General features: G+C 33.6%; 1 protein-coding gene across 1 annotated transcript; it reads right to left on the bottom strand.

Annotated features, from left to right (window-relative positions):
- Positions 1-15,558: 15,558 nt before the first annotated feature.
- LOC111054312 lies at positions 15,559-21,964 on the bottom strand. The gene is made up of 2 exons (XM_039443498.1): positions 21,164-21,964; positions 15,559-15,597 (listed from the first exon to the last, which is right to left on the bottom strand). The coding sequence occupies exons 1-2, from the start codon at positions 21,962-21,964 to the stop codon at positions 15,559-15,561; spliced, it is 840 nt and encodes a 279-aa protein (XP_039299432.1).
- Between the last annotated feature and the right edge of the window lie 3,153 nt (positions 21,965-25,117).

Genomic DNA, 25,117 nt, shown 5'->3' with positions numbered 1-25,117 from the left:
ACTATGTACTGAAAATATTACGGAAAAAATTAATTAATCCAGCAATTTGAATCAACAAAGTAAGCTGAATGAATATTCTGTAATCCAAGGTGTATGTAACCTTACTTGCAGCTAAAGAATCATATTATTATCAAAACATTAAAAATTATAGTACAAATGAAGGTCATTATCGCTAATATGATTTATCACAAAATCATTGCAATGAACAAATAACCATCATAAATCGTAAAAGAAGAACTCATCGGAATAAACAAATACCACTTATAACTGAAATCCAAAATCCAATATATGTAGAATACAACTATCCATCAAATATCATGAAACCAAAATGAAATCCCAACATAAACCATAGAAAAATAGCAGATAATCATTCAGCTAAAACGCGCGAAATTCAAAATCAGTAGATAACCATTCAGCAGAAACGCGCGAAATTCAAAATCCGTGTCTGACTGTAGCCGAAAATTTACTACCTATTGAAATAACTCACGAACCCTCAAATATCTCAAAAATATCTACTTCACATATCCTATCCCATTTCAGAAATGCAAGCGAATGACCTAAAATTCATCTTTAAATTCAAAAAAAAAAATTGCTACAATACAAGGTCACCAACAAAAACTATAAAATGAAAAACCTCAAAACCCTTTGCTCTAAACAAAATTTTTCACAGAACAAAATTGAATGTACCTACTCATCCTAAAAAATAAGATTCCCGAAAAAAAATCGAAAAATCACAAAATTGTTTTCCATGAACTGGAGATTTCTGAATTTTTCGATAATTTCGCCTCTTGGCAGCCAGTAGAGCAAAAATTTAGTAGGAGTCAATCAATATTGAATGCTAAAAATCGTCGTTTGAAAAACTTTCTTCACAACAGATTCGTTCGGTGAATTACATTGAATTTCCAGAATATGTTTCAAAATACTAAAACAAAACTTTATATGAAGAAAAAAAAATCACAAAACCCCAAAAGGAAAATTTTTGAAAATTATTGAAAATACCTAACTTGAAAACTACTGCCCTAATCGAAAAATGTTATTGGACATAAACGATTGAAATTATCACTACCTACAAGCTCAGTGAAAAAAAATCATAAAATCACAAAATTTAATTCACCTGTAACATGACTATCATCCCAACGGAAAAAAAACTCAATATCTAGATTACAGACGACATTATTATGGTATAATGATTGAAATAAATTTTTTTCCACTTTTCCACACCTTGCTATGACTTTCGTTAATGAAAAAGTTTCATTCTCCTTACATGAATAATTTCTGGAACAATCTTTCTCCGCTTTTCTAATAACACTTCATAGTTTAAATCAGATAACTTCCTTGATACCACAAAAGGCCCATGAAAAGGATTATTGAATTTTTTACAAGTATCAGCCTGAAACCTAGGATACGAAACTAAAACTTTATCTCCTTTATTGAAAGCAACTAATCAATGTCTTTTATCAAAACTATCTTTTTGTTTTTCCTGCACTTCTCTTAATATCTCTGGTAATCTCTCACGGACCTTTGCTAACGATTTCAACTCCTCTAACCTATCCCTACAAATAGAAGAAGGAAGGAAAGCAATATCCACAGGACTTCTAGGAACGAATCCAAACACCAAGTAATACGGCGAAAACCCAATTGAATCTTGAACTGCTATATTATAAGAAAAACATACATGCCTAGTACAGCTCGCCCAATTAGACTGATCACCAGATACGTAACATCGCAACATAGTTACTAAAGTGTCATTATACCGCTCTGTTACACCCTGAGTGGAAGGCATATAAGCAGAACCGAACTTCTGCTCTACTCCCAATGATACACAAAAATCCTTGAAAATTTCAGCTCGAAAATTTGATCCATTATCCGTGTGAATAACTTTAGGTAATCCATATAAAGAAAATCTAAAATGAACTTAGCAGTATTCTTAGCATCAATAGCATACACTGGTTTACAGAATGCGAATCTCGTCGTCCTATCTACCGCTACCAAAATATACTGGCAATTATTACTTTTCGATATTGGACCAACTGCATCTATACAGATTGTATGAAAAGGCTCACCTGAAATTGTTATGGGTTTCAAGAACCCAGCCGGTTTCAACCTCGACACCTTTGCCTTTTGACAAACTTCACATGATTTCACATACTCAACTACATCTTTCCTGACAGTAGGCCAATAATACCTATCCTTGATTTTAGACAACGTTTTATCTATCCCTAAATGTCCCCCGAACTGCAAAGAATCATGATATTGTTTCAATACAGTTGTCACCAAACTCTCAGGAACGACCAACAAAAATAAGGCTGCGCTTTTGACCTGTGCTTCCTTGTAGTACAATATGTCATCTCTTAAAACATCATTTCTAGCTTTTCGTGCAATAGTTCTCTCCACTCACTCCAAATCCAACAAAGCGTCATATATCTTTTTCAAAAACGGATCCTGTTTTTGCAATAATCCTATATCTATACTTGTAATCATGTTAGCGGATTCTTGCGCATCATCTCTAATAAGTTGATTCTGTAGAGAAGTTATTTCTTTGCTCGTAATGACAAAAGAGAATTCAAAAAAATCGTTCTCAATAACCTTTTCCCTGGCGCCCTAGACAAAGCGTCAACCAATTGTAATGTCTTGCCTGGTTGATAATGAATATTGAAATCAAACTGAACCAATTTAGTAACCATTTTTGCTAAACGTGAACTTGGTTCCTTGATATTTCTGTAATACTGTAAACAACAGTGATCCGTTACAACAGTAAACTGTTTGTTTAGAAGCCAAGATCTGAATTGCACAACTGAATACGTGACTGCCAATAATTCAAGCTCAGTGGCCGACCAATTTGATTCACTTTTAGTTAATCTTCTTGAAACAAATGAAACTGGATGGATAGTACCGTCCTCTAATTTCTGACTCAAACACCCAGCAATCCCTACAGAACATGCATCTGTGTATAAGAAAGTTTCCCGATTATCACAATAATGAACTAAAACTGGACTCGATATAATACAATTTTTCAACTCGTCAAACACTTGTTGGTGACTTTCTAACCACTCAAACCCTTTATCTTTCTTAGTTAACTGCGTCAACACATATGCTCTTTTAGATAGACATGGGATAAATTTACGATAGTAAGACACTGCTCCCAAAAATCTCCTTAGCTCAGTGACTTTAGTGGGTACCGGAAAATTTTTTATATATTCTACATTCTCCGCCAATGGCGCTAATCCTTCATTTGAAACAAGATGTCCTAGAATTTTTAAAGACTGAAAACATATTTTCGACTTGTCTGGATTTAGTTTCAAATTACACTCCCGGATTCTTTCAAAAACCTCCTTCAACTCTTTAATGTGCTCTTCCACCGTTGCTGAAAATATTTATATATAGATCATCTATATATAACAACATACTCTTATATAACTTATCACTGAAGATACGCGTGACCTCTCGTTGAAACGTATTGGGACTTATAGCCAACCCCTGAGGTAGTTTCTTGAACTTATATAAACCCAATGGCGTCGTGTAAGCCGTCAAATGTTGAGATTTTTCCTCTATAGGCATAGAATAAAAAGCTGATGTCAAATCTAACGTTGTGAGAAACTGAGCTCCAGCCAAGGATTCTGAAATTGTACCGGGATTCGGCAATGGATCTTTGATAATTTTTGAATTCAATTTCTTGTAATTGACCACCATCCTAGGAGGCTTGTTCTTATATCTAAAGAGAAAAGCTGGAGAAGCATAACCTGATCTACATTCCTCAATCACATTAGCCTTTTTTAATCCATTTAAAATATCTTGTAATTCCTCTCTTTCACTAGCAGCGAATTTGTATGGTGAACAGAAAATTGGAGACTCGTCTATCAATTGAATTTTTACTGGTGGCAGTTTTGACACCAGAATATCATATTTATCTTTCGCAAAAATATCCTTAAAATCTTTAACCAATGCATAAAACTCATTTTGAACTGACTTTTCTAACTTATCATTAATAGAAACTTTTTCTGTGATACTCACATGCTCGATTATATTAACTGGAGCTGATAACATCTCTCTTGAATTATCATACATCTATTTCCCAATACATTCATTATTTTTGAGAATAATCTCATTCGAATCGACATTGCTAGCAATAAAATTGAGACCTTCTCTGCTCTGCGATACGAAACCAGTGGCGGATCTAGAATTTTATTTTGGGGGGGGCTGAACAGGGGAAAATTTTGTGAAAGGGCTTACATTTAATGAAGTTAATTGTTGAAGTTTTATGGAGTAAAAACGTGTGTTTCACAGTAAAAGTTTTCAGGATGTTTTGTTTATTTATTTAATAATGAAATACTCTACTGTGGGGGTTGGTAGCACTGGGCTACCTTGTTGGTTTAAAGTATTTGGTGCTCTGTAATTTCTCTCGTTTACGTGCTAATTAGTGGAAAAGTTATCCTATAGAGTACAGTGATTGTAATTATTAGGTTGTGAAGTACCTGTTTCGTGAATCCAATATTTTCAAGCGTGGGCTGGGGTGAAAGCGTTTACTTCTGAAAGTGACCCGTACAACGAAGTTTTGACTCCATTTTGTGGTTGGTTTTTGCTTGTTGTTTGTTTACGTGGGATAAATCGTGAGATTGAGGCCTTTTAGGGTGGATTTCAGTCGAGTATGATAACGCCGGTTGAAGCCGACTCGAACTGATTATCTATCTCTATAGAGCTGTCAGAGCTTCACTCGCGATCAGCTGATCTACCGCGTCTCATCACTATGGCAACGGCTGACGCTTTACTGTGAGCCAGGCAGTACCGTTACCGTTAACCTATCATTGCGAACTGCGCAAGTCTGCTATTTCGGCGGCAGTTTTTGAAAGCTACTTGCGGCTCCTATTCGTCTTAACGGCGGTATTGAAAATCTACGTTACACCTGTCTTAATTTGATTCTCTCTTCCTCTTCCTATATTCCTTTTCTTTTCAGGAGCTTCCTTATTTCCTGCTTTGACCGCTCTCTTAGCACATTCTCTTCCCTTATATTTTCCTTTTACCCTAGTAATGGAAATACTGTACTAGACATCAATCATTTTCAAAACAGGTAACTCTTTATAATTTTGATCTTTGCTTACTGGTTGGACTTCTACTGCAAGAGACTATCAAAGAAAATGGCAGATGACATTATTAAATTCAAAACTACAAAGGGCAAACCGGGAATTATTTACAAAAGCCAAAAGTACCGTTGTTCTTTTCGCTCAATTGCTACCAATACTATCACATGGAGATGCCTTTATAAGGAGTGTTCGGCTTCTATTAAAACAAAAATTTCTTGTGATGGAACTGTGGAGGTATGTGGTGCGCACAAACATCATAATACAGACCCAGATCATGCTTCGCCACCTCTGCCTTCTCCAAATAGTTCTCATGTTAGTGATGCTACTGAACAGGAAAGTGTATTAGATCAATCGTCCACCTCTGAAAGCCCTGCTCATGAATTCTTGGATGAAAAGTTGCTGCTTCTGGAGGAAGAAAATGAACAGTTAAAAAGTCGACTTCGGGAGATGGAGGTGCAGCGGAATGCCGCCCTGAATCGGTCCATTGAGCTGGATCTCCAACGGTTGCAGCGTATTGATGCTGCAAGTGCCAAGGATGCAGAGACTCAAACTGATGCTGATACCCACACCGCCAAAGCCCAGGACGGCACAATGACAAAACGGTTGTCTTCATTTATCAGTAAGGAATGGCTAAGTGATGACGATATAAGTGTTTATACTGAGTCATTGTTCTCTAGCTATAATGACCTAGTTGTGGTGGACCCGGTTGTGGTTGCACTCCTAATTAACGATGGTGACTATGCTCACTCTTTTTTCAATTCAGGTCTGTACGTCAACAAGAATGTTGCTTTCATACTTAATGACAATTATTGTTCTGTTGATTCAAATTCGAGGTGGAACGGCACACATTGGAGCCTGGTTATTTATGATTACGTTGACAAATCCTTCTATAATTTTGACTCGCTATCGAATTTTAATAAGCGAACACTGGATGCTCTAGTGGAAAGACTGAATCCCATTTTTGATACAAAAAAGGTGACTCATGTGACTTGCTTGCAGCAGACAAATTCATATGACTGTGGAATTTTTGTTCTCTTCCACCTCGAAAGCTATGTAAAATCTAGATCTGAAGATATGAATAGCTGCCTTGATAAGATTATTAAGTTTGATAATTTTGACACTAATATGTATAGATGGCATGTCCTGAAGATAATATGTAATTACTTGAAACCTCAAAATAGCTATAATATGACACTCCCAATAATATCAGTAAATGCCTCAGTGCCTTCCAAAATTAGTGTAACAAACAAAACCCGCCTAGCAACTAGAAACAATTTTTCACAGACTTTGAGTAGTGAGCCTACTAAGAAGAGGAGGAGTCGGATAAATTCAAAGCCTAGTCAACCCAATAAACAACCTCTTTCTTCCACAACACCCGCAACAAAAATATCAGCACCCAAAACAAAAATCAGGCTGTACATGGATAGTCAGGGCAGAAATGTTGTTAATAAACTAATTAATAAAAGTAATAATTCAGACATTAAAAGTATTCTAAAGCCTGGTGCTAGATTTCAGGATGTAACCAAAGAATCTATAACTGATTGTTCTAACCTTGGACCAAGAGATGTAGCTGTATTCGTAGCGGGGACAATTGATGTGTCTAGGAATGAAGCCAAGGAATTCATATCAACACTGCGTCGTAGGCTTCAAGAGATGAGGCATACAAGAGTTTTTGTCTTTGATGTCCCCTACAGATATGATCTTCCTAAATGGTCTTGTGTGAATGAAGCTATTACGTGGACAAATAAAGAGATTGATAAAATAAGTAAGCATTTTAAAAATGTTACAGTTTTCAAGTTGAGTGGGCTTGGAATCGAGTTTCATACACAGCATGGTCTGCACCTGAATTATTGGGGTAAAGAATATATTGTCAAGTGTATTTTAAATGAGCTGAATTATAATTCAGTTGCTAGCTGTAGGGAGCCGATAATTCTAAAAAACTAGGAGAGCTATCCGATGTTGAGTATGATCAATTTCGGATATCAGATAATGGGTGTAGATCTAAAGAAAATGATAATTCAACTTCAATATCATTGTGTGAAGATTTGAGCATTTTATCTCATATCTCCAGGCCTATCAATAACAATTCACGAGCAAACTTGAACAACATACATAAGAAAAAAACTGAATCATGTAAAAGGTATATCTCTATTGTTGGTTGGAACACTCAAGGATTTAATAGTAGTTATGATGAACTGACATGTTTGATAAAGGAGAGTTCATTCGATATAATATGTATAAGCGAGCATTGGTTAGTAAATACAGCTGAGGTTGAGTCTATAGGTATTCCTGGATATAAGATTGCAAGTTACTATTGTAGAGCCAATATGACTAGAGGAGGAACAATGATTATAGTTAAGAATTGTCTTGATACTATAAAATTAAATAAAATTAATGAATTGTCTGTAGAGCATGTTTGTGAAATATCAGCTATTGAGATTCCTATCCTTAATGTAATATGTTTGTCCATATACAGACCTGACACTAATCTTGAATTGTTCTTCTCTGTGTTTGAGGATGTATTATGTTCGCTAAATTGTGGAAATAAGTCATTGATAGTGTCAGGAGACTTCAATATCAATATCAAAGAAAGCAATAGAATTACAAGGAGTTTACTGGCTCTGACTGAAGCCTTTAACTTACACCCTGTAACCTTTGAAATTACCAGGCCAGGAAGAGATAATAGTGGAACATGCATAGATAACATTTTCACAACAATTCAAGAGGAGAATCGCATCTCATCGGTTCTGCATACAGTCATGTCTGATCATGATGCAGTTGTGCTGAAAATTAACAATGATGGTCAAGTACCAAGCCCTGTTGCATCATATAGATTTCTTAGAGTAATAAATAGTTCCCACTGTCAACATTTCTGTCATTTATTGAATAACTTCAATTGGTTGCCAATTTATACTTTCAAAACAATCACTGAAAAGGTAGAGTATTTTTTCCATCATTTCATGCAACAGGTTGAGGTAGCCTTCCCAAGTAGAAAAATAAAGTGCAAGGGACGCTTAAATGGTCAAATAAACAGATGGTATAATGCAGAGTTAAAGAAGCTTAGAACTCAGTGTCTGACATTGTATAGAACGTATAGAGATACTGGAATAGAGAGGTATAATGCAGAATACAAATATTATAAGAATAAATATAGAGCTGCAATACATAATACTAAGCTTGAATACAACAAAAATTTTATAGGTAGTTCTAATAATAAGGCTAAGGCGATGTGGGATATAATAAATAACTCTTTGAATAGGAAAGATAAGAAAGAGCCGGCAGGAAGAGATATATCTCCTGATATGTTCAATAATTTTTTTGTAAATAGACACAATATAAATTATAATGTCTCTGAGTGTAATAGTAGAAATGATGTGCCACTTTTTAATCATAATAGATGTATAAGTGAAAAATTCAAGTTCCCAGAATTCACAGTTACCAAAGTGTACAATACCTTGATGAAGTTGAAAAATAGCGAATCGTATGATGTATATGGTTTAAAATCATTAATAATAAAGATTGCAGCCCCTTACATAGCGGAAATTGTCACCTACCTGTTCAATGAATGTATAAATAACTGCATCTACCCAGATTTCCTAAAATATAGTAAAGTATTACCAATACATAAGGGAGGCTCTAAAGGTGACGTCAGAAACTTTCGACCCATAACCATCATTCCAATTTTTGGTAAGGCTTTTGAATACCTAGTTAGTGAACCTCTTGTACAGTATTTTGAAGAGAATAAACTTTTTAGTTCAAGTCAATTTGGGTTTAGAGGTAATTTGAGCACAACATCTGCCATATCTGAGTTTGTGGAGTTTGTAATGAACGGAATTGAGGACAAGAAGAGCAATGTTGCCAGAATGTACGATTATTCATGTGCTTTTGATACGGTCTCGCATGAAATACTATTAACAAAACTTTCTGCCTACAATATTGATCATAAAGTATTGAAGTTTTTCAAAACATATCTAGAGGGGAGGTTCCAGTCAGTTTACCATTGTGGTCTGAGTTCTGATTTCTTATCAGTAGAACGAGGGGTACCTCAGGGATCTATACTGGGACCAATACTGTTCTTAATTTATATTAATGACTTACCTACTTACTTGGAAGGCAATGGAAGAAGAATATTTTTATATGCAGATGACCTGGCAGTTATTATTAGCGATGGAAATCAGACAGATGCAAAGTCCAATTTGGAACAATGTAATCTTTTGATTGACAGTTGGAGTAAGGAAAATAAGTTACATATTAATGATAAAAAAACCACTACTATAAGTTTCAGTCTAGCCAACAGCCCAAACATTGAATCTACCCAGTTCCTCGGAGTTTTTTTGCAATCTAATCTTAAATGGAATACCCATATAGGAAATATATATAATAGAGTACTAAGAGGGCTTTTTATGTTGAGAAGGTTGGCTGGAAGTGTGACAATAGAGGTCTTGAAAACAGTTTACTTTGCGATTATCCACAGTCACCTAGCCTATGGTATAATTTTGTGGGGAAATAGTCCTTTGGCTGGTAAACTTTTCCTGCTACAGAAGAGAGCCATTAGAATATTAAACAATGAAGAGCCACGTAGTCATTGTAGACCATTGTTTATTGAGAATAAAATTCTGACTCTTCCTTCTATGTATGTCCTGGAGTGTCTGTGTTATGTCAAAAAGAACCTGGATAAATTTAGCCTCAACTCTGATAGGCATACATACAATACAAGAGGGGCAAGTAATATAGGTGTCGAATTGTGCTCTTCCAGCGCATCATTGAGAAGTTTCAGGGCCCAATCTCTCAGATTTTATAATGCCCTTCCGTCATTGGTAAGAGACCTAGATGCCACCCAATATAAAGATAGAGTTAGGAAAGGCCTAATAAGAAGTGGACTTTACAAGGTACCTGAATTTTATAAAATTTCACAGTCTATGTAAATCTGTTACTATTGTGTATGTTTAGGCTGTGTATACTTAGTTTGTAATCTTGTTTAATAAGTAAATTTTAGATGTAATTGTGTTTTAGCTGTGTAGACTTTTGTATTGTTAATTATTTTGTATTATTTTGTATACTTGTGACGATGACCAATGTTTTTTGTAAACCAAATGGTAATAAATATATTATTATTATTATTATTATTATTAATTCATGAATACATTATTATTTTCAATTTGCTCATGAAATAGAATTACTTTTTAGCGATTTCCAACTCCATTTACAAAAATAGAGCATATCACTGAAAGGCCTAACATGTCCTCGCCCAATTTAAATTGATGGTGTATTAATAGTAATAAATAAATAGAAAGGAATAATTATTAGACCCCAAAATTTTCAATACATAGGCATTTTTGTTGCACAAAAGCCTTTCAAATTTTTATCATGATTGAATTCCGCGAGAACCAATCAGAGAAGATTTTTCTGAGAATAAGGCTTCTTGGATTAGTTCTCATGGTATTTAATCGGGATTAAAAGCTATCAGACTTTGTGCGACCGGGCGATAATCCTCTAAATAACAAACCCTCAAATAAGCAAATTAAATTTCCAATAATATAATAATTATTATCTATCTTTAACATACATAGTCACCTATACTTCATAAAGTGAATAATTATAATTAAGAATAATAAGTATTCCAATATAATTTCCTACCTCTAATTCAAATCAATTTCAACAAAATACTGAAAATGCATCAACATCATATTAAACACATCTGTTTGTTGTTTGACAATAAATAATACTTGACTGAATAAATAAATACATTCAATGAAAATCTTTATTAAAATTAAACTGAACAACAATTAATATCTGCCTAAAAGTTGAAGTAGAATATCGCTTACAATAATAAAAATTAATCATCTTCATGTATATTTCTGTAAATTATTCCAGATATTTAGCATTGGCCAATCCCATAAATCACTAGAATAATAATAGCACTCTACCTTCAGATAATTGCAGTTTCAAGTCTGCAAACTCCAAGACAGATAATTGCAATGTTTCAAGTAGAAAATTGAGGCTCTGGTTCAATCTTGACTTCGACCTTGACCACTGACGGACTTTGGCCACGACTCGACCTTGACTTGACCTCAATACCCCCTCAATATCATTTTACCATCTTATCCTAAAACTGTTTAAATTATTCGACTATTTGGGGAAATTTTGTTTTTTCACAGTAAATAAGTTTCATAGCTTCATATTTTTGTCAAGATTGTTCAAGAGCCCACAATGTCTATTTACTATCTAGTTCAACTGAAATTTGTCATTTTGAATAGTTTAATTAATACCAAGTCCTCCAAAAAGAAAAACAGATCTCTAGGGTTCAATTATTAGGAATATTTTCAGTCTTTTACAGTAAACAGTAATCATATAACCAACCATGCATGATTCAGGAACCAAAACTTCTTTCATCCAAGAATAGTTGAATTACTATTGAGCATTTCCTGGACAGGTTTCCTTATTCCAGCCTAGTTGACTGATAAGTCTGATAGGCCAAAATATATTTTTCAAAAAATCAGTTGATCTTTTGATGGCCAAGGCAGAGGATATTTCATAAATTTGAGGGAGGTTCAGATGAATTTCTGGTACAGTCATTGTACCAGACAAATACATTGCTTTTAAACAGATGGAACTGGATTTTTTATGGTAGAGTAACTTTTGTATGTTGGTTGGAACAAATCGGTTCATTCTTGACTTGCTTTTGTTGTTCTCTGAGAGGAATTTCTACAGTTTGGACGTTCAGATGTTGCTGCATTATCATGAATATGGAGGATTGAATTCTCCAAGGTTTTTGGATGATAGGGTTTTGGGGATTTTTTTTTTGTCGACCAGTTGTGGTAGAGGTATCATTGTGATGAGAAACTGTTGAATGTGATGTAAGTATCGGTTCCACACACTTTGTGTGTCTGAGGCCTGAAGGCGGCCTTGAGGTGCCCGAGGCCGCCTTGAGGCAGAGGCCACCTGTGTGGGCCAGTCAAGGTATTTGCATTTCAAAGTAAGTATTTGTCCAATCCCCACTGCAAGCTCAAAGACCCCATAAATACCCCAAATTTAGTACATCCACTCTGAATACCCCGCTTTTATACCATCCCCTGAATACCTCAAATACAGTATACAAATCCCCCCCCCCCCCAACCAAAGATTTTTTTATTTACCACCAATAATTGTTTTGACCCCTCCCCCAAATAATTTCAATCACACTGTTTGCTTATTCGCCCCCCCCCCCACCAGTGATCACCTGTTGTAAGTTGTTGGCTCAAGCTGTGTGGTGTTGTTGGGAGGTTTTGTTGTGGTTTGCTGAGTGGTACAGAGGGTTTACTATGTGGTCGAGGTAAACTCTCTCAGCTGTTGACCAAAGTCGACAATGCTGAACCCTTTTTGTTCCAACCAACATACAATGAATGATTACGAAATTCAGATAAGTCTAGAACTTCCAACTCCTACTTTTCCAAAAAACAAGCTGATTTGTAGACAAGTACTAGAATTACCTTCCAGGTTGCTCAAAGAACGTAATTCAACTAGGTAGCTTTTCTCTGCAATGCTCTAATTACTGCTGTTCAATGAATAATGAGTTAACCACCAAACTGCAATATCAAATTAAATCAAATCTTCATTTTTCCCAAAAACATAATTACAATGACAATGGTTGTAAAAAAGTAATATATAATATTAATTGAAATACCAACAGATAGGTTAAGATATTAATATAATACATACCAATATAATGTAATAATATAACATAATTATGCATATTATATTAAGCGGGGTTTCAGGGAGGGTAGGAGTTGTGAGGAACAAGTATTGGGGCTCACAACTTACATTGAGCATGGGTTTGAGAGAAACCTCAAATCAGGAGCCGTATTTCTGGACCTTAGTGCAGCATATGACACAGTGTGGAGATCTGGTCTTCTTCTGAAGTTAGCAAGGATCCTGAAATGCAAGGCAACCGTCAATCTCTTTGGAGCTATTTTGAGAGACCGTACATGCAGAGTGTCTTTTTATGGTAAACTCAGCACTATAAGAAGATTACAAAATGGTTTACCTCAAGGATCGGTTCTTTCACCAATTTTGTTCAATGTTTACACTGCAGACCTGCCTGTTACTCAATCACGCAAGTTTATTTATGCCGATGACATTGGGCTTGTTACTCAAGGTCGAAATTTTGATCAGCTCCAAATTGTGTTGAATGAGGACTTAGAGTTAATGGCAGAATACTTCCAGCAGTGGTTCTTGAAGCCAAACCCGTCCAAAACTGTCTCAACAATATTCCATCTCAGTAACCAGCATGCAAAAAAGACAATTGATCTCAGGTTATGTGGCAAAAGAATATCTCATCAGGAAGCTCCCCGTTACCTAGGAGTCAGACTTGATAGATCCCTCACATATCGACAACATCTGCAGGGGTTGAGAGATAAACTGAAGACAAGGCTAAATATCATCAGCAAACTTGCGGGAACAACCTGGGGTTGTGACATGAATGCCCTTCGAACATCAAGTCTTGCACTTCTGTACAGCACAGGGGAGTACTGCTCTTCTGTCTGGGCTCGCAGCAGACATGTTGAGAAAATTGATACAGTTTTCAATGAAACTATGAGGAAGATTAGTGGGACATTGAGACCAACAGAGACTGAGTGGTTGCCTGTGCTCAGTAACATCATGCCTCCAGATCTCAGAAGGTTGGAGAAGAAGAACAAGTTCATTTCCCAGTTACAACACATTCATGAGGATCTCCCAGTCTCAAGAGATTTGGCTAACCCTCCACCAAGGCGCCTCAAGTCAAGAAGATACTTGAGACTTGACGAGCAAGAGGAAATTAGAAGTGCAAGGGAGTTATGGAGACTGAGATGGTTGCAGGGAGAGGTCAGGAACAAAGGCCTTGTGGATGACCCAAATGACATTGTTCCTGGCACCCAGCTGAGACGTAGAGAGTGGTGTGGCCTTAACCGGTTCAGGACGCAGGTGGGAAGGTGTACTGAGCTGATGACAGCATGGGGATACACATCTGATCCTCTGTGCCAATGTGGACAAATCCAATCAATGAACCACCTTATATCTGAGTGTCCACAATACTCCTATCTTGGAGGGCTGTCGGCCCTCCATGATGCTGGAGAAGATGCGTGTCAGTGGCTCCAGAACGTTCTAAATTCTATTAGTATTTGAAATATTAAGTTTAAAATTATGTTTTTTTTATAATTTTGGCCTATGTATGCATATGCATATATATATATATATATATATATATATATATAACATAATATAAACATAATTACAAGTGACAATGGTTAAAAAGAAGTAAAATTCAATATAAAATGAAAAATGAAATACCATGCAATAGGTAAAAATGTGAATGCATAACAATATAACATAATAATATAAACATAATTTCAATGACAATGGTAATAAAAAACTATAATACAATATAACATGAAGAATGAAATACCATCAAATTGGATTAAATATAAATATATTAAACAGCAAGTCTCTGCAAGGTTTGAAAAAACCTGAGTGCAGAGGCTTAGTGTTATTGAATTATTAATAAATGACAATATTATTCAAATAAATATTTAATATTATTGAAATAGCAATAGTATGAATCTAAACATAATTCATGCTCAAATCCCTTCCTGTTTCTCAATCTCTCTCTCTCTCTCTCTCTCTCTCTCTCTCAATGCTACAGTTTTCTATTCAGAACCATCTTTTGGTTGAAAAATATTTTTTGTTGATTAGTTCATCATCTAAGCATTGGGCTAGGACATCATTTTGGTGTAAGACTCTTAAAATATATAATAGCTTTAATGGAACTCTCGTTGGAATAAAGCAGAATGGAAAATTCATTTTTATGCGGAATGAGAGAATGATTTTGAAATAATTAACTTGAAAGAATATCCTCTCCATAACTAAGCTCTGTCAATCAAGCATCATCAATCAATGGAAAAATATTAAACAATTGGCAATTTTTTTCAATTTAGGCAATACTATTTCTGTATGATGATTATGAACAAAATTTTCAATCATTATTAATCAGTTGTTAATATTATTACCAGTATTTCTATTTTTCAATCATCATCATTATCATTTCAAATCAATTGAAATTATTCCTTATTTGACAGTTTGATAGATTCCGTTCCACATTTCAAAATCAAAACCTTTTTCTCCTAGAAATATTTTTGTTTTTTCCTTTGAAAATTTTCAAATTTGTTTTTCCAAATTTAATTTTCCTAATTGTATTTTAAAAATTCACTTTCTCATAAAAAATCAAAATTTTCATATTGATGAATTGATTGAATCAATCAATCATAATAAAGACTGTGCCCAAATCTCTGAGTACTCCATCTCACTAAATTGCTCCAGTAAAACTTACTCACTTGCTCCAGCTCAATTAAAACCTCAGCCTCCTTCAGAAAGCCTCTCCACTCGCCTCTTCGACAGCCTTTTCGACAGCCTCTTCGACAGCCTCTTCAACAGCCTCCTCGACAGCCTCTTCCACAGCCTCTAGGTCTCAATCCCCGGCCGGCTCTTCCTCATCGTCCTCCACATCCTTGAAAAATAAAAAAAATGTAATTAAGAAAAATAGTTAATGTAGGCCTACATAAAAAATGGAATGTTAGGCTAGTTTAGGTTAGGATAGGTATAATAGTTAGTACGGATATATATTCAAAAAAAAGCCTATATAAAATCCCCAAAAAATTAAAAAATGATTGAAATAACAAAAAAAATAGGTTATAGTAATTAATAATAGTAATAGTTAGTTGGTATAAATTTTAAAAAAATCCTTCATAAACCCAAAAAATTTAAAACTTGAAATAAAAAAATTCATAGTTTGGGTTATTATCATTAGTTAGGATATATTCAGAAAAATGCCTTTATAAAACAAAAAAATTTAAAACTTGAAAATTTAAAAAAATGATAGGCTAGGTTATTATCATTATCAATAATAATAATAGTTAAGTTATATTTAAAAATGGCTAAATTAAAAATAAAAAATATATAAATTTAAAACCAAAAAAATCTTAGGTTAAGTTATTATATTATTGTTAGTATAGGCATTATATACATATAATAATTATTATCTTGTTTTAGGAATATATCCTAAGAAAATAGGATATTATGTAGGCCTACATTGAATACATAAGAAATAGAAAAGTATTTTTTCTTCATTGTTAGACTTGCTCAAAAAAATCTAAAATGCTCACAAAATCTTTATTTATTATCTTGAACTCACTGTAACAAAAAATAAAAAATACAGTGACATACCGTATTGTGAGTCATAACTCTTCAAATTAGTTCATGTTGGACTTGCATCCTAAATGCCCACTAAATCTCAATTTATTATCATGAACTCACTGGCTAAAAAAAATATCAGTGATAAATTATAATTCACTTGTTAAGTAAATTACAAGTTAAAATTGTCCCAATTGTTAGTATTCCATCTTAAATGCAATAAGCTCATCATAGAGGTGATGATAATAGTAGTAATATTTTCAATGATAATAGAATAATAATAATAATAAATGGCGCCAAGTGAAGAAATATGCAATAGCTGTAACAAAATAATATATGGTCGACAAGAGTCTGTTCAATGTGAAAAGTGTCCATTGAGACAACATGTTGCATGTTTACTGAAGAAGAACCTAATTTTTACAAAGACTCAGGCTCCAAATGTCAAGCCTGTATGAACAAGTCGCTCCCAATAAACAATACTCCAATGCTGATGACTCGTAATACTGAACTAACCTTGCACTCACACCAAAAGAGTTCTGGAAATATGTCAGGCAGAACAGAAATGAGTCAAATAGCTGTCCCACCTCCATATCATTTCAAACCCTTATGAGATCTGTAAAATTTGCCTAAGCATACTCATTCAGTCACTTGGCGCCATGTGGTGGAACGGGTTGGCTGTAAGGGGTGATGGGAGGCCAACAAATGAAAAAACAATAATAAGAATAAAATGAATGCTCTCAAAATCTTAATTTATTATCTAACTCACTGTAACAAAAAATAGAAAAATACAGTGAAATATCATGAGTCATAACTCTTTAAATTAGTTCAAGCTGGACTTGCATCCTAAATGCCCACCAAATCTCAATTTATTATCATGAACTCACTGGACAAAAAAAAAAAAAACAGTGATACATTATAAGTCATTTTTGCTCCATGAGTAACAGTTCATTTTAATTTTCTACTTGTTATGAGGAATTGTACACTGCCATTATTGTGGAGGAGTGGATTGGATGTGATATCATGTATATATATATATATATATATATATATATATATATATATATATATATATATATATATATATATATCAATAAATAAGTAAATATCAGTTTTGGATGTAAGAATATCTGAGGCCAAGTATTTTTGTAATTCTATTTTTGTATGATTTTAGCCCATTAAGTAGATGTACATTTAAATGTGAAAAAATTGAAATAACTACTTGTTATAAAGAATTATACATAATATGTATGTATAATTCAAATTCTTTATTAAAAAAAAATAATTCAAATTCTTTATTCAAAAAAAAATAATTATACAATCAAATGCATTCCAAAAATCAAATACAATATTGTTTCCTGATTTCTAATATGTGTTCCCTATAGGCTACCCTGTGTGGGGACACTTGAATATATATAATAAAATATTTATATACAAATTTAAATATTATATCATGAAGAACATAATAATTGAATATGGTATTGTATTGAAATAAATCAATATGTCAATATTTATAATCATTCTTGCACACATTCATACGCACACACATTCACATATGCGCACACATTCATACGCACACACATTCACATATGCGCACACATTCATACGCACACACATTCACACATGCGCACAAACACACACACACACACACACACACACACACACACACTTACACAAAACTTAAAACTATGTACGGAGTGGTTGCTGTTTTTTTTTCATATTTAGTTCAATTTTATTCATAGTTAACGTTTCGTTTTTTTTCAAAGTGCTGATGTAATTATACCATAAATGAATGCGTTTTGAAGAAAGATACAGTGATTGAAATTTGATACTGTCTTACTGTTTACGCATACCGGACGGGATTTGTGAGTTCAATGATCTTTGATTGTTGCAGTGTTCATGTCGTGTAATGTGTAAATTATACTAAATTTAGACCTATATTAATTTAGTAAAAAAATCATTCGGGTTGTCTAGTTGTAAAATGAATTTCTTGATTTCTTTTCTAAATAACTGACGTGACGTTTTTTTTCCTTGTTACTGGAAGTGAAATGTAGTTGAAGTGTTGTCTGGAATGTTCTAATCTTGGTTTTGGGAGGTTAATGTCCTGTGAATTCCTGAGGTTTATTCTTTCTCTCATCTGTTGAATATCGAAATTATTTTCAGCTAAATCCAGCAATGCTTTGAATAGAAAAGAATGTCTCACTGATAATATTGATAGTTCTCTGAAGAGCATCATTGAACTATATTGTTTAGGTTTATTACAAATTATTTTTAATATATGTTTCTGACCAGTAATCACAGGTTTAATATGAACATTGTATGCACTCCCATAGCATATTATTCCATAATTTATTCTAGAACCAATAATTGCATGGTATAATTGTAACAATACTTCTTTTGGACATAACTGTCTGAGGTAATAGAACTTCCTTATGTATACAAATAACTCTTTTTTTATCTTCTGTACATGATCTGACCAAGTGAGCCTACTATCCAATATGAGGCCCAGATATTTAACTGTACGTGCTTGTTTTATAGTTTCACAGTTACACAATATATTATTCACCTGTTGCGCACAATCTAATTTATGGAAGTAAATACTAGTTAACTCCTGATCCGTGTTTTGAAGATTAAATTGTATTATATTAGATTTGTCTGTGTTGATAGTTAATTTATTTTCGCAAAACCACCACCTAAGGTGCTTAAGATCCATTTCTAATTTATTTTTAAGTTCTTCATTTGTTTTGGCCGAATAAAATATAACTGTATCGTCTGCAAAAGATGTAATCTTTCCCTGTAAGTCACCATCCGTCAAATCGTTAATAAAGACCAGGAATAAAGTACTTGATAACACTGATCCTTGAGGAATACCTATGGTAATGTCCCCGGGTTCACTCAACGTATCGTTAATTCTGACCCTTTGACTCCTATTAGATAGGTAGCATCTTAACCAATCATTGGCAATTCCTCTTACTCCTGATAAATCAAGTTTTTTTAGAAGCATGTTTTTATCAATTGCATCATATGCTTCAGATATATCAAGAAACAGAGCTGCACACTTATTATTAACACTAAAACTGTCATTTATTTTTGAAATGAGATTTTTAATTGCCTCTTCTGTACTTCTTCCTTCACGGAAACCATATTGGTTATCACTAAAAAAGTTATTATTTTTATAAAAGTTTTCAAGTCTAATCTTGAATATTTTTTCTAAAATCTTGGAAAAAACCGGTAAAAGTGAAATTGGGCGGAACTGATCTATGTTTTTACAATTTGGCTCTTCAGGAATAGGTATAACTACGCTGTGTTTGAACATGCTTGGGAATTTTCCTTTGGCAATACTCAGGTTAATTAGATCGGTTAATTTGTTCAAATAATTCATGTAAGTTTTTTTAATCATGCTTGTGCTTATCCCATCTACACCTGGCGAAGATTTATTTTTCAATTTTCTTATTGTACTTGCTACTTCCTCCGGATTTGTAGGGTGGAGAAAAATTGAATTTGTTGGAGAATTTTATGGAAACCTTATTTTTGATATTCTAGCAGACTCTTCCCTGGTTTGCAATGTGGTTTGTTCTAATTCATCATTCATTTTATTCACAACATTTAGAAAATAAGAATTAAACGAATTAGAAATTTTATTACTATCATGTATGCTATTTCCCTGCTCATCAACAATCAGTTTTAGTGGTTCTTTATTTTTTTTCAATCCTATTAACGCGTCAATTGTTTTCCACGTCTTTCTAATGTTTCCCTGGCTTTCTCTAAACAGTTTTGAATAATAATATTGTTTTCTTTCTCTCAGTTCATTACGTAAGTTATTTTTGAATGTATTGTATATTTGTTTTAAGTCGTCATTATTAGGTTGTTTGATAACATTCTTGTATAACTCATTTCTTAAGTTTATTTGCTTGATCAGATAACTATTTATCCATGGCGACCTATATTTCTGTGTCAAGTTATTTTCTAAAAGAAGATTTTCTTGTGAATCTTTGATAGCGCTTTTTAAAATGTCAATGAAATTTTCCCATCCCTCATCAACTGATACTGCTGGTATTTCTCTATCCCAATCAATCGATGATAAAATATTATTCAACTTCCGGTAATTGATTAGGCATATTTTTTTATAATTTGTATCTGCTTCTTCGTTGGATCTCTTTAATCCTTCAACTTTAAGTATGATTGTACTGTTATCAGTTATATCTAAATGTAGTATTTCTGGAATTAGATTAATTTTATTCAGTTTTGTTCTATTTTTGCCGGATTTTAAGTAAAGATGATCTATCAAAGAGTTGGAAAATCGGGACCTATGAGTGTAATCAGTATTGAGTGATTCAAATCCAAAACTATTCATTAAATATTTGTAATCGTCAATAATTCTGGTGTTCTGAAAAAGATCTATATTTATATCTCCCGTGAAAAAGAAAGGGACCTCATTGTTTTCGTTAATATTAAATATTTCTTCTAAGTACAAGGTTAATTCGTTAAGAAATATTTTGGGTGAGTTTGATTGCAACCTGTAAGCAGCCAACAACTGAAATTCAAAATTCTTATATGAACAAGATATATGTACACAGTCCGCTGAAATAAAAACTATTGTCTTTGTTTTGAACGTTATCTCACTGCTTATATAAACCAAAGTTCCTCCTGCTCTGTAGTTATGATTGAAATTACCATGTACGGAATAGCCCTCTATATGATATAAGTCTATTTCATTCTCTAGTATCCATATTTCTGTCAAGACTATTATTAGCGGGTTGTTTTCTAATTTCCTCATTTGCACTAAGAATAAATCGAAATTACTTCGCAGACTGCGTATATTTTGATGAATAATTAGTGTTTCTCTGCTACTTATCTCTGATGACATTTTTATTCACGGTACTGACACTGTTATTTTCTTGGTTACCTGGCTGCTTAGATGCACTTATCACGCTCAACTTTTTCACTTGTTCACTGTTCTTGAGTTCAATAACTGGTATTCCATCTTCTTTCCTAGCTAGAATCTTCCCTTCCTTGATCCATAGGTATTTGATGTCGCCTCTTTTGAAGATCTCTCTCGCCATGGTGAAAATCCTTCTTCGCGTAGGTGCTAGACTTTCATTCACATAGACTGGATGGTCCGTTGTTTCTCCCATCTGCTTTGTAGAAAACTGCCTCGTAACTTTCCTTTTATTCAATATTACTTGTTTGTCTGTTCTACGAACGAACTTGACAACGATTGGTGGAGGTAGGTTTTCATTTCGTTGTTTAAGTCTGTGACAAATGTCGATTGCATCTGCTTTTATTTTGTGTCCTAATGCTTCGCTCATTCTACAAATGATTTCTGTTACATCTTCATCCTGTTTTTTGGGTATACCATTTATTTCCAGCATGTTCGATCTTGAGTATTGTTCCATATCCTCGACGCGTTCCTTCAGTTCTGCATTTTCTTTCCTGAGGCTAGCTACTTCTGTTGAAAGCTTATCGATGTTGATGAGGCATGTGCTAATTTGCTTGTTTTGTTCATCAAACTTCTTATTTATGTCGTTAATCGCCTGATGACATGATTCAATTGATTTCCCAAGCTCCAACTCCATTTTCATAATATTCTCCTTCATCGACGTCTGATTTCCTGCAATTACCTCAAGAACTCCTGCGAGTTCTTGGAGAGTCACGTCCTTGTTTCCTGTTGTCGATTCACTCACCATACTTTTGCGACGTGTAGAGGAACAGCTGCTACATCTCCAAATTTGTTTGTTTCTCTTTATGTAGTCCGCATCGACCTTGGTCATTTTCACACATCCTATATGAAAATTCGCTTCACAGTCGACACATGAAATCAGCTCACCTGAATTCCGAACGGATTTAGAGCAAATAAAACAAGACATTTTTAAATCTTCAAATAAAATATTCACTACAGCACGGTTCACTAGCACGAAATATTTCGTTACGGAACGTTTAAGGCGAATCAGCATGGAAAAAATTATGATTCTAGCCCTATAGATAGCAGCACTGTTGGGGTCAAATTACTTCATGTGATTACTCACTCATTTTTAGTCCAATATGGAAGACCAAAACTGTTTTGCAATCAGCTTAAAGGTTTGAAACTTGCTACCATATGCTTAATTTTTTTTCCAATTTGAATAAGTTTTTACAATTGATAATTTTTATATTAAGAAAAAAATTAGGTGAAGAAGGTAGTCATTTTAAAGGCAAATTTTTTTCAAGAATTTTAAAATTAATTTCAAACAAATCGGTTGAACGGTTCTGTCGGAAACGCGTTTTTAATTCCAATGCATTGTTCAATATGGATTGTATTATTCACGCGGTCAGAACAGTAGCACATGTCAGTTTACTGCCTAAGCCTAAAGCACTGATTGAGCGCCTTCTCACTCATTCTCTCTCTCTTTCTATCTGACTAGTTCCAGAGCTTTCTTTCTTTGGAGCTGTAGTCAGTGACCATATCGTGGTTATTGTTGTGGGAGTGAGTGATTGACAAAGTTTGCAATTCACTTAATACATTTTTTTCAATCTGAATAAGTATTTACAATTGATAGCTTTTATAATAAGTAAAATTTTAACTAATGCAGGTAGTCATTTTAAAGGCAAATTTAAAATTTAATTTCAAACAAATCGGTTTAACGGTTCTGTCGGAAGCGCGTTTTTAGTTCCAATGCATTGTTCAATTGCAGTGTATTGTTCACGCAGTCAGAACAGTAAAATAATAATAATAAATAAATAAATTTATTTGTTTCAAGCACATATGCTAATACAAACGAGTTGAGTTGAATACAGTCATTACATTCCATGATATCAAATTACTGATATGTCTTAAATCATATATGCTTCAAATATATATCACAAGTAAGAGTACTTTAGTAAGTATATGTTCCTAATATACAGAAGAATATGTCTATTACAATCAAAAAATTTGAAATTTTAAAATAAAATATCAATCTGTACATTTTCATTAAATAACAATATATCTATCAATCTCAGCATTCCAGTATTATATATCTACCTATACATATTTTATAAACGTGCAATAACAGTTCAACTACGAAAATAATGAATTCTACATAAAATTTATCCAATACTACATTTCTTATATACTAATAAAATGCCATTTATAGTAATCAACAATAATAACATTCTAGTTTTAAATATCTACCTATTCGTATTTTATTAACAAAACGAGTAATAACAGTATAAACTTCAACAATAATAAATTCTAGACAAATATATCCAATAATACATTTTCATATATTATCCATCACACATACAATGATCTCTTCCAAGTATCTAATTTTTAGAGCTCAATCTATCCCCATCAAACTTACTTTATTCAGCTCAATGCATTCCCCACTTAACCGTCTAAAATGAGCATCGAATACTTTTAATATTTTCAATGATATCCTCTGTTTCCTGACTATAATTATCGGACATTATTCAAGTGCTTATTATCATAGATCTGATTTCGATTGCTTTCATTGTATACTCATACAAACGGTTGATTTTCTGCTCCATAAAGTTCGAAGTAATATGGGTTTGTCATCGTCAGTAACCACATTTGTAGTGAATGTTTCTAAATAGTGTCTTCTTATTCCACCATACATCGGGCACCTCCACAGAAAATGCTCCACGAATTCCTTCTCTTTCATATTACAAATAGGGCATTCTAATGAGCTGTTAATCCATATTCCCAGGTCTCTATTATTATATAAATAGAAAGAGTCAGAACAGTAGCACACGGTCAGTTCACTGCCTAATGCACTGATTGTGAGCCTTTTTACTCTCTCATATTCTCTCACTCTCTTTCTCATTTTCTTTCTATCTAACTAGTCTCAGAACTTTCTTTCTTCGGATCTATAGTCTTCTAATAGTCGGTGACCATTATCACTATTGTTGTGGGAGTGATTGACAAAGTTTGCAATTCACAAAATATATTTCTTTGCGTAATGGTTCAATCAACAATTTTACGATTATTGTGCAATGACAAAAATAAAACAAATGAATAGCTGTAGTGTGAACTTGAGTGTAGTTTTGAAACATCAAAACAATGAAGGTGAGCCCTCTCCTGTCAACATTGTCCTACTATAGCATTGTCCTTCGTCCTAACTTCTTTCCGTTTCCATTGTCATTGCAAATTCAACCCTCAATAGTTGTCACCACCTACCCATTTCACACCCGCTCATCCTTTGTCTATCACCACCTACACCTCTAATGTCTTTCTTTCCTTCACATGACTGTAGTGAACCTCCCGAGCTGTAAAACTCACTTAGGAAGTATTGTACTAATTTTGAAATCCGCGATTTGTATAATAATATTACTCATCATGTGTTTGTGAATGTATAGAACTTTATGAATACTTTATATATCATGGAATAAGTCAGAATCAAAATTCAAGACAGACAGCTGAACTCACATGTTGACACATAAACGACAGACATTCTGTATGATTATTCGCAAAATACAGACACCCATCAACTGGTTTGGTGATGTCACCACACATTTTTTCTTACACAATAATTCCAATGTTACCCTGATTCAATACCCGCTATTACTTAGTAATAGCTTTCTATTTAGTAGGTATTGGATCTATGTCGTCAAATCATGTTATAGCTTTCCTTCAATAACTGCAAATATACAGGTTAATCAAGTTGGAAATCGTATAAATTCGATTTGTATACAATGATGTAATAGCTTATGATAAGAAAAGTTGTACATACTGCTGATATTTTCAAATATTCTTTGTATATAATTTCAATAGAATAGTGAAATAAGAGCGATATTGTCAGTTCCACATGATTTATTTGAGCCATAGCCTATTGGTTTAGTTTATTCGTTCAAAAAACATTATG

The sequence above is a fragment of the Nilaparvata lugens genome, chromosome Y (assembly GCF_014356525.2).
Source record: "Nilaparvata lugens isolate BPH chromosome Y, ASM1435652v1, whole genome shotgun sequence".
NCBI classification, from domain to species: Eukaryota; Metazoa; Arthropoda; class Insecta; order Hemiptera; family Delphacidae; genus Nilaparvata; species Nilaparvata lugens.
The sequence above is the reverse complement of the archived record's forward strand: the minus strand, read 5'-3'. Positions and strand labels throughout refer to the sequence as shown.